This window comes from Bubalus kerabau, chromosome 15 (assembly GCF_029407905.1).
Source record: "Bubalus kerabau isolate K-KA32 ecotype Philippines breed swamp buffalo chromosome 15, PCC_UOA_SB_1v2, whole genome shotgun sequence".
NCBI lineage: Eukaryota > Metazoa > Chordata > Mammalia > Artiodactyla > Bovidae > Bubalus > Bubalus kerabau.
The window spans coordinates 81,624,485-81,641,933 of NC_073638.1; the positions used below are offsets into that span (position 1 = coordinate 81,624,485).

General features: G+C 41.5%; 1 protein-coding gene across 1 annotated transcript in view; it reads left to right on the top strand.

Annotated features, from left to right (window-relative positions):
* Positions 1 to 17,449, top strand: part of LOC129627943 (fatty acid desaturase 2-like protein FADS2B) — a 44,268-nt gene that overhangs the window by 22,839 nt on the left and 3,980 nt on the right. The window contains exons 5-10 of the mRNA XM_055547378.1: positions 3,675 to 3,800; positions 8,320 to 8,380; positions 11,007 to 11,083; positions 11,245 to 11,342; positions 13,018 to 13,114; positions 15,051 to 15,130. Coding sequence (XP_055403353.1) covers positions 3,675 to 3,800; positions 8,320 to 8,380; positions 11,007 to 11,083; positions 11,245 to 11,342; positions 13,018 to 13,114; positions 15,051 to 15,130 — 539 coding nt within the window. The remainder of the gene's footprint in view (positions 1 to 3,674; positions 3,801 to 8,319; positions 8,381 to 11,006; positions 11,084 to 11,244; positions 11,343 to 13,017; positions 13,115 to 15,050; positions 15,131 to 17,449) is intronic.

The following is a 17,449-nucleotide window of genomic DNA, read 5'->3' on the forward strand; positions in this document are numbered from 1 at the left end:
TTGCTAATTATGCCTGGGCTTCTAAGATCTGACCGGGGAGGCCTCAGTGTCTCCTCTCCTTCGGGAGAACGGAAGGACGCCTGCAGCCTACGTAAGTGGTGCAAACTTCTTGTCTTGAAGTTTTATTGGTCTCCCGCGTAAACCAAGCTACTCAGCCTCTTTTCTCCACTGAATTTTCCTACTGAGCTATCCTTATTTCAGCCGCTTTTCTCCACTGAATTTCCTCACTGAGCTATCCTCATTCTATTACTCTTTGTATCCTTAATTAAAGTGTAATTAAGCAGTTGTTTCCTGACCCTCGCCTATGCCGTCTCTCCTTCGAATACCCTGGATCAGCCTGTTCTTGCCTGAAGAGTCCCAGGGATGGGGAAGCCTGCTGTCTATGAGGTTGCACAGAGTCGGACACGACTGAAGTGACTTAGCAGCAGCTGGTACACCATTATAGAACCACCTCTCAGGAGATATACCCTATAAAGTCATGAGTAGGGATATTCTTAGAAGGGGTCTGGACATGCACTTCTGGAAGGCTATGGGAATCCAGCAAACTATTTAATCCTGGGAGGACTATGTATAAATAAAAGAAAAGATGCATAACAGATAAAAGTTTAACAAAAGAGAGATCCAAGGGAAGTTAGATTGCTCTGTTTAAGAGTTGAGGGTTGCAAAACCCAGATTGCTGGAAAAAGCAGGGGCAATTGGTCTTATCCCCCTCAGATATGCTCCAGGAGGACAGACACACTATCCTATGCACCCCTGAAATGCAGTGCCTAACAGAGTGTCTAACACACAGTAGGCCTTCAATAAGCATTTGTTGAATGCATGAAGGAATGGATGGATGGGTGGAATGATGGATGGATAGAGGGACAGATGCTAGATAATAGCACAAGGATTGATGAAAGTAGGTTTTAGCCCTGGCTCTGATAACGCTTACTGTGAAGCCCTGAACAAGTCAGATTCTATCTCTGTCTCTCAGTGTTCTCATCTCTAAAACTAGGACTTCAACTGGATATCAGCCTTTCTATGATGTTCTAGGATTTGGTGAGAAACCAAATGACAGAATGATCTCTGTTCGTTTCCAAGGCAAACCATTCAGTATCACAGTAATCCAAGTCTAGCTAACTTTGCTAGCCTTTGCCCTGCTTCATTTTGTACTCCATTTCAGTATTCTTGCCTTGATAACCCCATGAACAGTATGAAATGGCAAAAAGATATGGCATTGAAAGATGAAGCCCCAGGTCGGTAGGTACCCAATATGCTGCTGGAGAAAAGTGGGGAAATAACTCCAGCAAGAATGAAGAGACGGAGCCAAAGTGAAAACAATGCTGAGCTATGAATGTGACTGGTGGTGGAAGTAAAGTCCAGCGCTGTAAAGAGCGATATTGCATAGGAACCTGGTATGTTAGGCCCATGAATCAAGGTGATTTAGAAGTGATCAAACCAGAGATGACAAGAGTGAACATAGACATTTTAGGAATCAGTGAACTAAAATGGACCAGAATGGGCAACTGTAATTCAGATGACCATCATATCTATGACTGTGGGCAGGAATCCCTTAGAAGAAATGGAGTAGCCATCATAGTCAGCAAAAGAGTCCAAAATGCAGTACTTGGATGCAGTCTCAAAAATTAAAGAATGATCTCTGTTCATTTCCAAGGCAAACCATCCAATATCACAGTAATTGAAGTCTATGCCCCAAACACTAATGCCGAAGAAGCTGAAGTTGAATGGTTCTATGAAGACCTACAAGACCTTCTAGAACCAACACCAAAAAAAAGATGTCCTTTTCATTATAGGGGATTGGAATGCAAAAGTAGGAAGTCAAGAGATACTTGGAATAATAGGCAAGTTTGGCCTTGGCGTACAGAATGAAGCAGGACAAAGGCCAACAGAATTTTGCCAAGAGAACACACTGGTCACAGCAAACACCCTCTTCCAACTTTATTACTCCTGTATATATTCCAAATATTTTCATTTTAACGTGAAAGAAATATAAAAATTATTAACATATGTTACATTTCTTTTTTCATTCTGAGGCTTTGAATCTAGTATGTATTATATCCTTACACAGCCCGCCTCAATTTGACTGGTCACATATTAAGTGCTCAGTGGCCATACACAGATAAGGGCTACTCTATTGAGCACTTCAGATCTAAAATACACATTAATCAATTTTTGAGACATGTCAAATATGCAATAAAAACTATGACTATTGCTTATTCTTCTATAAATGATTAACATAATAGGGGAAGAGAAGAGAAATTGAATGTCTCAGTATGCCAGCATTCTACACACAGCATCTCATGTCTCCTCAAACAACCCATGCAGGTAAATGTCATTATATTATACTATATTTACTGAAGATGAAATTGAACATCAAAGGGTAGATAATTTTCCCAAACCACACAGAAGCATTTATACATCTAGTGGATGCAACTAAGTTGATGTGCTTCCAAATCCTTTTCTCTGTTAAAACCTTCAGATTTTCATTGAAAGAGAGAAAATCCCAAACAAATTAATCAGAGATGACATGAACTCGGCATCAACTAAAATTCTTTTATTCTCATTTATATTTAATGAGATCATTGAAGCTTGAACATGTGATGATCAGAGGCAAGCCCCCATAGGAGATGACTTCAGATCCATGACTCTTTAAAATATTCATTGAAGAAGGAACCCTGGTGCCATTTTCCCCCCAGAACTAATTAGTTTTAGAGCTGAAGTTTCTTTATTTATAAAATAAGAAGTGTACTATCTGCTCTACCTATTTCATATTTCTTTTTAAATGAGGACAATAAAAAGATAGATGGAAAAACATTTCATTTCAATGGTTTTTATTCTTCTTCATTATCAGGAGTTCTTTTAGCCTGGAATTTATGTTCCTGGATAAGATAATTATTTGCTGGTAGGCTTTTAGAGCCTCTAGCCAATGAATCATTCTGTGACCCAGGAATGGGGGGCGGCATGTTCCAGGAATCTATATCCTACTTAAACTTTGGAGATGTAGGCAGAAAACTCTGATTGTTACTATTCAAGCACTGCTGCTGCTGCTGCTAAGTCGCTTCAGTCGTGTCCGACTCTGTGCGACCCCATAGACGACAGCCAACTAGGCTCCCACATCCCTGGGATTCTCCAGGCAAGAAAACTGGAGTGGGTTGCCATTTCCTTCTCCAATGCATGAAAGTGAAAAGTGAAAGTGAAGTCGCTTAGTCGTGTCCGACTCCTAGCGACCCCATGGACTGCAGCCCACCAGCCTCCTCCGTCCATTGGGTTTTCCAGGCAAGAGTACTGAAGTGGGTTGCCATTGCCTTCTCCAATTCAAGTGCTAGTCATGTCCAACTCATTGCGACCCCATGAACACAGCACACCAGGCTTCCCTGTCCTTCACCAATTCATAAATTTTGCTCAGGCTCATGTCCATTGAATTGGTGATACCATCCAACCATCTCATCCTCTGTCATCCCCTTTCCCTCCTGCCCTCCATCTTTCCCAGCATCAGGGTCTTTTCCAGTGAGTTGGCTCTTTGCATCAGGTGGCCAGGATTGGAGCTTCAGCTTCAGCATCAGTCCTTCCAATGAATATTCAGGATTGATTTTGTTTAGTTTTGAAAAACTCTGATAATGAAAGATATTTCAGGAGAGAAATCTTGCAGCTAATGAATGTTCTCTTCTCCTCAGGGCTTATCTGCAAAATGGTGGAATAACCGGCATTTCCAACACCATGTAAAACCAAACATCTACCCCAAAGACCCAGATATTGATGTAGGCCCACTTTTTGTTATTGGAGATTTACAGCCTGTCAAGGTATGTTTACAAATCCTAAGCACTAGAGAAATATTCCAGGAAGTGGTTCTTGGAAAGGTCTACACCTTTGTCTTGAGGAGATCAGGCTGGAGATTCTGGCTTCAAGCATGTTTTCAGAGCATCTCTTCTTTTAACTCCAGGATATAAATTTTAAATAAGTGAATCTGGTGTTGTAAGAAAAGAAGAAAATGTGGAATGAATAACTCCATGATCTTAAAAGTCATTCAGGCTAAATCACTCATAGAAGGCATGGCAGTACATTCAACAAGTGCTAAATCATGAACCATCTACATATCTAGTTATGTCAACTAATTCTAGCTGTTGGAAGAAACTAAGCTGTTATTTTAATTTAGGTCCATTTTTGCTCATTTATACATGAAACTCCGGAGAAGGCAATGGCACCCCACTCCAGTACTCTTGCCTGGAAAATCCCATGGACAGAGGAGCCTGGAAGGCTGCAGTCCACGGGGTCGCTGAGGGTCGGACACGACTAAGCGACTTCACTTTCACTTTTCACTTTAATGCATTGGAGAAGGAAATGGCAACCCACTCCAGTGTTCTTGTCTGGAGAATCCTAGGGACGGGGAAGCCTGGTGGGCTGCCGTCTATGGGGTCGCACAGAGTCAGACACGACTGAAGTGACTTAGCAGCAGCAGCAGCAACATACATGAAACTCAGCTCAAATGCTTCATAATACACAGGACCTCGCCTCTGGTTCAGACTTCTTAAGGAAAAGAAAAAGGAAGGCAAACTCCAGGATGTCTCAGCTGTTGACTTTCTTAAACCTCAGCTTAAAAACCAGCATGTAAGGATTATTACCAAGATGTTTATAGTCTGCTTTCAACACAGAAGGTATAAGGATAATCACAGAAAGGTATTTTTCCTTGAGAAGAAATGATGGATCCTGAGAATTAAGTGCTTAGGAAGAGGTTCTGTCTCCTTCTGGAAGAATTTAGGAGCTTTCTAAAAACAAAGGAATGTAGCTTTGTCACTTGCTGCGTGGACTTTGTGGTAACCAGGATTGTGTAACTTTCTCAAAATAGGTTTTCCCAGTTTTGGAAGACAACCTTCTTCCAATTAGGGAAAAGTCTTCTGCCAAGATATAAAGAAAATAAAAGAAAGAAAGAAATCTTGACTGTAGTCTTCAGTCAGTTGTACTTCCAAAGACTCCACAAACAAGTCAGAGCTCTCTGAAGTCTGCAAACTCCTAAAGTGAAGTCATTCAGTCATGTCTGACTCTTTGCGACCCTATGGACTGTAGCCCCCCAGGCTCCTCCACCCATGGGATTTTCCAGGCAACAATACTGGAGTGGGTTGTCATTTCCTTCTCCAGGGATCCAACCTGGGTCTCCCACATTGCAGGCAGACTTTACAGTCTGAGCCACCAGGGAATCCCTGTGAACTCCTCGGCTGATCACTAAACTTATGACACTTTGACTTCTCTCCTCAGTCCCTCACAGCAATGGAGACTTGTCTCACTGGAGTTCATGAGGCAGCCTGGCCCCCTCCAGAAGCCCCTTCTGTAGAACTGTATCCAGTTCACATGCTGCCTCTTCACAGAGGATGGAGACATCATCACTTCTCCATCATTCGAGAGACATATCCCACGAGCCTTAGGTTTCTGTTTACTATAATTTCAAAGTCAATGCACACCACATTACTTACAATCATTTAATCTCTAAATTCAGTTGTTTTGCAACAAAACTAATTCTGATAAGCCCTAAATGTTTCTGTTCTTCCCATTTTACTGTCAGTCTTTCTACCACTTTCTTCAAACATTCATTCCTTTAACAAGTATTAATTTAATCCTCTAGGGCCAGGTCCTGTGCTCATACTCTGGAAAAGTTCAACTTCTTCTTTGGAGCCATACTCAAAAGTCAGTCCTTCACCTACATTTGCCATCTCTCCAAAGTTTCCCACCGACTCCCTCTTTCAAGTTTCCTACCGCTTAAATATCCAGAAGCTTGGGAGTAACTGCAAATAACTATCATTACTTTATCACCATGACATTTATTTTTATTTATGATAGTAAGAGAAACAAGGGTCAAGTCTTACATCCAAATAACAGAAGAAATATGTAGAAGGGAAGGTATCAAAAGAATGGGAAAAGCAAAAAATTAAACATGGCTCACAGTGTTTTAACTGACTGAACATAAGGTAAAATTATACAGGAAATTTGAATTATCATTCATTCATTAATTCCTTCAACTAAACATTTATTAAGTGTCTCTTAGGAAATAGAGATAAACCATTACATCTATGCCTCCTCTCAAGATATTTGCTGCCTTCGTGCATTTGGGCACTGACTAAATTAACTAAGAATACCCCTAAAAAATGACTCAAATTCCCGGTGGTAAGATTATATGCTCAGTTCAGTTGCTCAGTCGTGTCTGACTCTTTGCGACCCCATGAATAGCAGCACGCCAGGCCTCCCTGCCCATCACCAACTCCTGGAGTCCACCCAAACCCATGTCCATCGAGTTGATGATGCCATCCAACCATCTCATCCACTGTCATCCCCTTCTCCTCCTTCCCTCAATATTTCCCAGCATCAGGGTCTTCTCCAATGAGTCACCTCTTCACATCAGGTGGCCAAAGTATTGGAGTTTCAGCCTCAACATCAATCCTTCCAATGAACACCCAGGACTGATCTCCTTTAGGATGGACTGGCTGGATCTCCTTGCAGTCCAAGGGACTCTCAAGAGTCTTCTCCAACACTACAGTTCAAAAGCATCAATTCTTTGGTGCTCAGCTTTCTTTATAGTCCAACTCTCACATCCATACATGACCACTGGAAAAACCATAGCCTTGACTAGACGGACCTTTGTTGGCAAAGTAATGTCTCTGCTTTTTAATATGCTGTCTAGGTTGATCATAACTTTCCTTCCAAGGAGTAAGCATCTTTTAATTTCATGGCTGCACTCACCATCTGCAGTGATTTTGGAGCCCCAAAAAATAAAGTCAACCACTGTTTCCACTGTTTCCCCATCTATCTGCCATAAAGTGATGGGACCGGATGCCATGATCTTCGTTTTCTGAATGTTGAGCTTTAAGCCAACTTTTTCACTCTCCTCTTTCACTTTCATCAAGAGGCTCCTTAGTTCTTCTTCACTTTCTGCCATAAGGGTGGTGAAACGTGCATATCTGAGGTTATTGATGTTTCTCCCAGCAGTCTTGATTCCAGCTGGTTCTTCCTCCAGCCCAGTGTTTCTCATGATGTACTCTGCATATAAGTTAAATAAGCAGGGTGACACTATACAGCCTTGACGTACTCCTTTTCCTATTTGGAACCAATCTGTTGTTCCATGTCCAATTCTAACTATTGTTTCCTGACCTACATACAGGTTTCTCAAGAGGCAGGTCAGGTGGTCTGGTGTTCCCATCTCTTTCAGAATTTTCCACAGTTTATTGTGATCCACACAGTCAAAGGCTTTGGCATAGTCATTAAGCAGAAATAGATGTTTTTCTGGAACTCTCTTGCTTTTTCGATGATCCAGCGGATGTTGGCAATTTGATCTCTGGTTCCTCTGCCTTTTCTAAAACCAGCTTGAACATCTGGAAGTTCACAGTTCACGTTTTGCTGAAACCTGGCTTGGAGAATTTTAAGCATTTCTTTACTAGCATGTGAGATGAGTGCAATTATATGTTATCATGCCTTAAAATGAGTAAAGCACAGCACGAGATCCACTGATGGAAATAAAGGAGGAAAGATGAGGTAGATACTAGAGGTTATGACTATGTGTTTTATAATGTAACCATTCAACAGATATCTGTTAAATGGATGAATGGATACAAGCAGACTGAGCTTCAAGCAGAATTCTAAGCACATAGGTTGAAGAAGACCTTGAAAACTTATCAGAAATATTTCTCCTCCATCACCATTCCATTCCACACCAGGAAAAAAATTTTAAAATGGCTCCCATGGGAATAACAATAAACTATCGCAACCCCTGAATTCAAATGGAATAAACCATCCCTGCAAGAATTGCCCACATTTAAATAAAGAAAAAGTCACCAAAATATTTCCTCCCCATTCAGTTCTGGTTCCTCAGTGCCTTCAGTTTGACAGTAAATGAACTCTGACCAGATGGCTCTTTCTATAAAGACTCTACACACACACACACACACACACACACACACACACACACACGTGCAAACACACACACACAGATACACACACACACAGATGTGCGCACACAGACACACACGCACATGCACACACACAGAGACACACGCACACACACACAAACCCACGTGCACACACACAGAGACACTGACATACGCACATCCACACAGACACACACACGCGCACACACACACACACACACACGCACACGTGCACATGCACCCACACAGACACACACACATACGCACACACACACAGACATACATGCACATGCACGTGCACACACACACACAGACAGACACGCATGCGCGTGCACACACACACACACAACCTTGAGTATAATAACAGAAGTCTATATTGTTCTTACTTTAGTTTTATTCTCTCTTCATTCAGTATGGCAAGAACAAAATCAAATTCATCAACTACGAGAAGCAGCACCTGTACTTCTGCACGGGTGAGTCACCAGGGAGCCACAATCCTTATCATCCCATTTCCTTGAAGCAAACAGTTGTCAAGCCAGAAGGCATGACTGAAATCCTCCCACAGAGAGACGATCCCAGGTCTTGTGCCTCAAAAAAGCAGCATGTTTTATTTCAGACTTACTTGGGTGAAATCTGAAGAGGAAAACAGAAGGGTGATTAGGCATTCTTAATGGGCATCTCATCACTCTGGCTACTGTACAAGGAAGGAGATGCTCCAAGAAGGATGGGAGGCAGGATGCCAATCAAGGGGTCTGGTACCTGTGACTCTCATCCTGGATAAATGAAATACAATACTTATCAAGAAGAAAAGGATAGTGGTGTATGGATAGGGGGGAAATTAGGAAAAGAATGCTCAAGCACTGACAGTAGGTGCCCGAAAAAGCAGAGTCTCACGATAAAAGTCACCTTCCACACACCTTCTGTGTGGAAGAAAGTTGACTGTTCCCACAGCTTACATACAGCTGTAGAAGGTATTTTAGTGGACAGATACACACACACACACACACATACACACACACACATAATAAGACAGGTCTGGATATGTTCTAGGCTTGAGAGAAAATAGGGTAGCTTAATGCTAATATCAATAAAAATATTAGAAGCAAAAATGTTTTGCTCTTAACCAAGTCAAACTCATGAGAGCCCACAAAGAAAAGTTTAGGACCCCAAAATATGCTCATCTGAAACATGCTTACTCATTTGGAAAAGAAACCCAAATTAGAGAAGATTGCAAACATTTCCTGTAGATCAGTGGTTCTCAACTAATAGCATTGCTACCCCCAGTGGGACATTTGACAGCATATAGATCCTTTTTTGATTATCGCAACAAAGAGGGAGGAATGGTATTGACACCCATGGGGCAGAAGCCAGGGATGTTATGAAATGTCTTACAGTACACAGAACAGCCCTGAACAATAAGAATTATCTGACCCTAAAATGCCAACAGTGTTAAGATAGAGAAAGTGTTGCAGATGATCTGGCTTGCCCAAACATTGGCCACCAGTGGTCATCTGTCTCGTGCCTGACCGGGATGGCCTGTGAGTCCTTATTCTGAGACATGAGGCTCAACCACCACTGCAGCCTCTTCCAGAGCTAGAATCCTGAGGACTTATCCTAATGCAGTTATTCTCTTTCATGACCAAAAAGGGTGTGGAGGTCATTGGTGCCCCAGTTTGAAAGGGAACTCTTCCAGCCCAGACAGATGTGTATTCATATAAGAAAAAACTGCTGGAGTCTCTTTTCTGAACTCTCCTCCTGTGTATAGTGAAACAATACAGCCTTAGCTTATGAGGAATGGATGAATGTTGTGGCTTCACTGCAGAATGCCCAGCTTAAAAACCACATCATCCTCAGGAGCTGTTTCATTTTGTCATTTTCTTTCAAATGTCTTCAGTGTAGTATGACAGGTACAAATGAGTCATACTCAACCTGTCAGAGAGAGATGAGTCTTGACATTTGATAAAAGTGGCGAGACAGCTTTCATGCAGATTGCTGTAGTAGGGAAAGGTAATTCAGTATAGGCTGAGCTCAACTCACCAGAAATGAAAGGTGGGAGACTTTTAAAACACGGACACATGCTAAAGGAAATTAGTGAAAGAGGATAAAAGGAGGGGAAGCTGGTCATGTGGTTAAGCCACGTGTGTCTTCTCACTGGTGCTTATCAAAGTCAAATTCCTACCCTCCCAGAGGCTGCAGGACAGAGCCAGATCCTCAAAGATTGTACTTCAAAGGGATGACTCCCAAGTCCTTGAGAAAGACACTCTGGATCAGGGACAATCCATCCCAGAGGGACACAGTAAGAATTTTATAATTGTAAGTTTTCTAACAATGATTGAAGAAAAGGAGGTCAGAAGCCTACTGAACAAGCAGTAAGTTCTCTGGACAGTCTTGAACTTTCTCAAGAATTTTAAGGGTGCTGGAGTCATCCCAGGAGCACAGCCTTGAATTGTTCTTAGAAATTATTTCTAGCATTTTTGCGAGTCTCTTAGTGTGTAGGGTGGACAAAATCATTTATGCTGACAGTTTGCAGGCTTTGAAAGTTTACAGGTCAAGTTTGAAGCCTCATCAGGAAGGGGGCTCTAGAGCATCTGACTCAAGTTTGATCAAGAAGAGAGTTGTCGAAATGTGAAGGGTCTCCATGAGACTCCTACCTGCTCCAGGCAACTTCACTGGTCCTGGGGGAGATGCAGGTAAATAACTATCTGGCCAGACTCAGTATGCCTGCTCTGTATCTGCCACCTCGATATATTGTGACAGGGCCCAACACAAAGGATCGTGAAGGATTGAAGGATTCCAGGGACCTTGAGAAAACTTGAAAGCTTACAGCAGAAGCCCTTCCAGGATGCCTTCATCAGGAATGACTTAGATCTTCAAACCTTCCCTAGTCTCCTTAAGGGAGCTTGAACCAAAGTCCCGGTTCACCCTCAGAGACTCTAAAAGCCCAGCAGCATCCAAGATGTGGTTGTGGATCTCCACCTTGCATCCTTCTCAGGGGCAATATTCCAGGGGTAGCATGTTAAGGAGATCAACTCCCACTAGCTTCCACAGGAATATATCTGCTCATTTGTTCACCATCTTCTTGTTTTTGTTTTTTTTCAGTTGGGGCCGCCCTTCTCATGCCAGTATATTTTAACCTGGATTCCATTCGAGCGATGTACTGCAGAAGGTACTGGGAGGTGAGCAACTCGATTGTTTCTCTAGAGCTAGATCAGGCTGGTAGGAAAGGGGAAAGGTAAATGCTTGGTCCTTTCCAGACATAGCTTCCTTGAGTATCAGGATATAAGATTTAGCCAGTTTTATTTCCACTAGCTTAACTTTCAAGCACTTCTTTCCACAGGACATTGCCTGGGTCAGCAGCTTTTATATCCGCTATTTCATCACATTTGGCCCTTTCTATGGAATCTTCGGAACCCTGGTGCTCATATACTTAGTCAAGTAAGAAAACAATAATATCTCCTACTCTTATTACCTGGATGTTCCTCTTACCTTTCTTACTTGATCTATTTATGATTAGCAATGATTAGCAGATTATGACACCAGGCTGCATTCTTGTAGCTGAGACATTTCCAAGAAAATCTGGGATGAAACAGCTGAAATAGTTGAATGAGTTTCTTGGAAACTGCATTTGCCCAATCTTGCCTTTTTTCCCATGTGATTAATTCCCAATTACAGAAGGCAATGGCACCCCACTCCAGTGCTCTTGCCTGGAGAATCCCATGGACGGAGGAGCCTGGTGGGCTGCAGTCCTTGGGATCGTGAAGAGTCGGACATGACTGAGCGACTTCACTTTCACTTTTCACTTTCATGCATTGGAGAAGGAAATGGCAGCCCACTCCAGTGTTCTTGCCTGGAGAATCCCAGGGACAGAGGAGCCTGTTGGGCTGCCATCTATGGGGTCGCACAGAGTCGGACACGACTGAAGCAACTTAGTAGCAACAATCCCTTACCATCTGAGGAGGATTAGTCCCTGGACCCACCTCAGTTACCAAAACCCAAAGATATTCAAGCTCCATAGTCATCTATCCATATATGTGGTTTCACTACTGTGGATTCATGCAACCAGTAATCTTGTAGTACTCTGGGTTTACTTAAAAATATCCACATTTAAGTGGACCTGCGTGTTTCTCAAAGGTCAACTGTATTCTGCCTGATCACCAAGTCCTTCAAACTGTAAGCCAGCTGGACATCATAATTCTTACCAAAGATAATAGGAGGCCAGTTTTTTAAAAAGTTACTTTACAACTAGAGATTTTCCCCAAATCAAAATGACTTTAAACTGAATAACCCTCTTCAACTTCCCAATTTATTCCTTCCTCATTCATTTGCACTACTATTCATAACAATAACGGTAGCTACTATGCATCAGGCAATTTGCTAAAGGCTTTACATGCATTATCTTATTTGATGTAATCAAAAATGCACAACCAGGCAATGTAGATAGTATCAATTTCATTAGTCTGATAAGAGAACTAAAGTTCAGAGAAATTAAATCACTTACTCAAGAGCAAGGGCCAGTGGCAGTGCCAAATCAAAACTTGTACCCAGTTCTATCTGATGACAACAGCCAAGCTGTTAATCACATTGCACATATCCTTAAATTGTTGTTGCTTTAGTCGCTAAATCATGTCTGACTCTTTTGTGACCCCATGGATTGTAGCCTGCCCGGCTGCTCTGCTCTGGGGATTTCACAGGCAAGAATACTGGAGTTGGTTGCCATTTCTTTGTCCAGGGGATCTTCCCAACCCAGGAATCAAACCCGGATCTCCTGCATTGGCAGATGGAATCTTGACCACTGAGCCACCAGGGAAGCCTGACCTTCAGTTATCTAGGTATCTTCTGAGCCTTGCACCAATGCCTACAGAAAATACTGAGGACATGCTCTGGTACAGTAGGCTGCAAGACAGGTAGTGTGACTGAATACCTAGTATGTCATCTTTAGATATAAAGGCCTGCAAAGATGAAAAACAAACAACCACCACATGATTGGAACCTTTGAGTCACTGCCATTTCCTCTACTGCTCAGCCAGATCTGCCAGTGGTTACACAAGCCCAGTGAGTGGAACTGAAACTCCCCAAGGAGTGATCATATCTTCTTCTTATTCTCTTAAAGGCTTCTTGAAAGTCCCTGGATTGCATATGTTACCCAGGTGAGCCACATACCAATGAAAATGAACACAGAGGAGAACCAGGACTGGTTCAGCTCTCAGGTAATAATGCTGTTCCAAGAAAGCATCCACCAAAGCATCCTGATTACCATCTGCTGACCTCAAATGATGTTTATTGGAGGCTTGCCAGGGGCCAGGCACTGTCAACTGTTTTGCTACATCTCATGTAGTTATGTGCTCAGAATATTCCCACTTTGCAAATGATAACATTCAGGTATGAAGAAGTTGCACAACTTGTGCAAGATCACAGAGCTAATATGTGGCAGAAGCAGGTTTTATTTATTTATTTGGCCACACTGTGTGGCATGCAGGGTCTCAGTTCTCCTACCAGGGATCAAACCTGTGTCAGCACACAGTCTTAACCAGTGGACCAGTGGGAGTTCCCTAGAAGTAGGTTTTAAACCTCGGCAGTTTGATTTCAGAAGCTTTGCTCTTAGCTAAGGCTTAATAAACTACAGTCCAGGGGCCAGTCTAGCCCAGTCTGTGTTTTTGTAGTTTTATTGGAACACAGCCACACTCATACATTGCATATTCTCTAGGATAGCTTTCATTCTAAAACAGCAGAACTGCGTAGTTGTGATGAAGAATTGAAACATTTACTGTGCCGCACTTTACAGGCAAGGTTTACTAAACCTGCTTCAACATGATACAGTCTTTCAATGAATCTCACACTCCTAGAATAAAAGAAGGGAGAACCCTGGAATCCCCCTCATTTCATTGTATAGATAGTGGGGCCCAGAGAGGAGAGTCAGCATTCTCGGCAAGTGTGCTGTTAATGATTAAAAGATTCATGACCCATGCAGAATACCACTGCCTCCTAAGCCTGACACTGGCTGTGCCGTGATTAACTGGAGAATCCAGTCATCATACTGCTTCCTTCTCCATGCTCATTTCCAAATTCAGTGGACATTCCACACAGTAGTGGTTCTCAATCTTTTTGGTCAAGAAACCATTCTTTCTTTTTGGTCAAGAAACCACTCTTAAAACTTATTGAGAACATCAAAAAGCTTTCGTTTGTGGAGGTTATATCTACTGATACTTACTTATATCTACTGATATCTACTGATACTTTTTAATTAGAACTGAGAGTTTTAAAATATCTATGAATTAATTTTAAAATAATAAGATAAATCCAATAAAGGTTAACATCAGAGTGATGACATCACCCCATGCTTAATAGCCTCTGGAAAACCCGATGCTATAAGCATGCATGAATGAGAATGAAAAAGCCAAATACTACCTCAGAAGTATTATGGGAATCATTTTGACCTTGAAGATCCCCTGAAAGTGTCCTAGGGAACCCCAAGGTGCTCTAAAGCACACTTCAAGGAACCCTGACATAGAGCAACTTCAAAAATAACATTCAAAATGCCAACAACCCTAACAAGAATTAAATCTTAGAAAGGCACTGAATAAAAATCACATTCATAAGCATTCTAAGTAGTCTGGAGAATCCTATGAACTTCTTCTCAGTCTGTCTTTGTACAAAATAAAATACATTAGATTAAAAAGGAAGCTACTTGTATATATTAATAAATGTATTTCTATGCACAAAACCCTTGATTAAAGCCCTTGCATGCTTTATTCCCCATTTAGAAGTCCTTTACATCTATTCTGTGGTAATAATATTCAAAGTCCTATAATTTCTACCAAAGTCCTACAATCCTGCTTCCATTTGCCAAAGTCCTTACTCATGATACCTTAGTCTTCTGATTTTGAGGGCTGATAGTGACTTAGTCCTCTCAAATCCTATTTACTTCTTCGTATCTATTGCCTTATCTATACTTCTTAGCAAAATGTCTTATTTACTTCATAATTGTAAGGTCCTTGAGACCTGGGATTTATTTTTATCCCTCATGGTTTGTTACACAAAATATGTACTCAATCAGTACTTGTTGCATGATAGATAAATAAAAGAGTAACAATCTCTTGTTTGACATGTGTTGATTTACATCTAATGTAAGCTTTTTCTTTGCAGGTCTTGGCCACCTGTAATGTTGAACAGTCCTTTTTCAATGACTGGTTCACTGGGCACTTGAACTTCCAAATTGAGCACCAGTAAGAGAAATAGTTTATGATAAAGGGCAAGGGCTGTCACTAATAACTGTCCTCCATATAGTCCAGAGCACTAGACTTGCAATCTTAAGGGGAAAAAATGAACCAGGATTCTCTAAAGGATGCTATTTTTCAATTAACAACAATGATAAAGAAAGGAAGAAAGAAATGAAGGAAGTGTCACAATTGCGAGTTCAGTTCAGTTCAGTCACTCAGTCGTGTCCTACTCTTTGCGACCCCATGAATCGCAGCACACCAGGCCTCCCTGTCCATCACCAACTCCCGGAGTTCACTCAAACTCATGGCCATCGAGTCGGTGATGCCGTCCAGCCATCTCATCCTCTGTCGTCCCCTTCTCCTTTTGCCCCCAATCCCTGCCAGCATCCGAGTCTTTTCCAATGAGTCAACTTTTCGCATGAGGTGGCCTAAGTACTGGAGTTTCAGCTTTAGTGCCATTCCTTCCAAAGAACATCCAAGACCAATCTTCTTTTTTTTTTTTTTAATTTTATTTTATTTTTAAACTTTACAATATTGTATTGGTTTTGCAAAATATCAAAATGAATCCACCACAGGTATACATGTGTTCCCCATCCTGAACCCTCCTTCCTCCTCCCTCCCCATACCATCCCTCTGGGTCTTCCCAGTGCACCAGCCCCAAGCATCCAGTATCGTCCATCGAACCTGGACTGGCAACTCGTTTCATATATGAAATTATACGTATTTCAATGCCATTCTCCCAAATCATCCCACCCTCGCCCTCTCCCACAGAGTCCAAAAGACTGTTCTATACATCAGTGTCTCTTTTGCTGTCTCGTATACAGGGTTATTGTTACCATCTTTCTAAATTCCATATATATGCGTTAGCATACTGTATTCGTGTTTTTCTTTCTGGCTTACTTCACTCTGTATAATAGGCTCCAGTTTCATCCACCTCATTAGAACTGATTCAAATGTATTCTTTTTAATGGCTGAGTAATACTCCATTGTGTATATGTACCACTGCTTTCTTATCCATTCATCTGCTGATGGGCATCTAGGTTGCTTCCATGTCCTGGCTATTATAAACAGTGCTGCGATGAACAGTGGGGTACATGTGTCTCTTTCCCTTCTGGTTTCCTCAGTGTGTATGCCCAGCAGTGGGATTGCTGGGTCATAAGGCAGTTCTATTTCCAGTTTTTTAAGGAATCTCCACACTGTTCTCCAGAGTGGCTGTACTAGTTTGCATTCCCACCAACAGTGTAAGAGGGTTCCCTTTTCTCCACACCCTCTCCAGCATTTATTGCTTGTAGACTTTTGGATCGCAGCCATTCTGACTGGCGTGAAATGGTACCTCATAGTGGTTTTGATTTGCATTTCTCTGATAATGAGTGATGTTGAGCATCTTTTCATGTGTTTGTTAGCCATCTGTATGTCTTCTTTGGAGAAATGTCTATTTAGTTCTTTGGCTCATTTTTTGATTGGGTTATTTATTTTTCTGGAATTGAGCTGCAGGAGTTGCTTGTATATTTTTGAGATTAGTTCTTTGTCAGTTGCTTCATTTGCTATTATTTTCTCCCATTCTGAAGGCTGTCTTTTCACCTTGCTTATAGTTTCCTTTGTTGTGCAGAAGTTTTTAAGTTTAATTAAGTCCCATTTGTTTATTTTTGCTTTTATTTCCAATATTCTGGGGGGTGGGTCATAGAGGATCCTGCTGTGATGTATGTCGGAGAGTGTTTTACCTATGTTCTCCTCTAGGAGTTTTATAGTTTCTGGTCTTATGTTGAGATCTTTAATCCATTTTGAGTTTATTTTTGTGTATGGTGTTAGAAAGTGCTCTAGTTACATTCTTTTACAAGTGGTTGACCAGTTTTCCCAGCACCACTTCTTAAAGAGATTGTCTTTAATCCATTGTATATTCTTGCCTCCTTTGTCAAAGATAAGGTGTCCATAGGTGCGTGGATTTATCTCTGGGCTTTCTATTTTGTTCCATTGATCTATATTTCTGTCTTTGTGCCAGTACCATACTGTCTTGATAACTGTGGCTTTGTAGTAGAGCCTGAAGTCAGGTAGGTTGATTCCTCCAGTTCCATTCTTCTTTCTCAAGATAGCTTTGGCTATTCGAGGTTTTTTGTATTTCCATACAAATTGTGAAATTATTTGTTCTAGCTCTGTGAAGAATACCGTTGGTAGCTTGATAGGGATTGCATTGAATCTATAAATTGCTTTGGGTAGTATACTCATTTTCACTATATTGATTCTTCCAATCCATGAACATGATAAATTTCTCCACCTATTAGTGTCCTCTTTGATTTCTTTCACCAGTGTTTTATAGTTTTCTATATA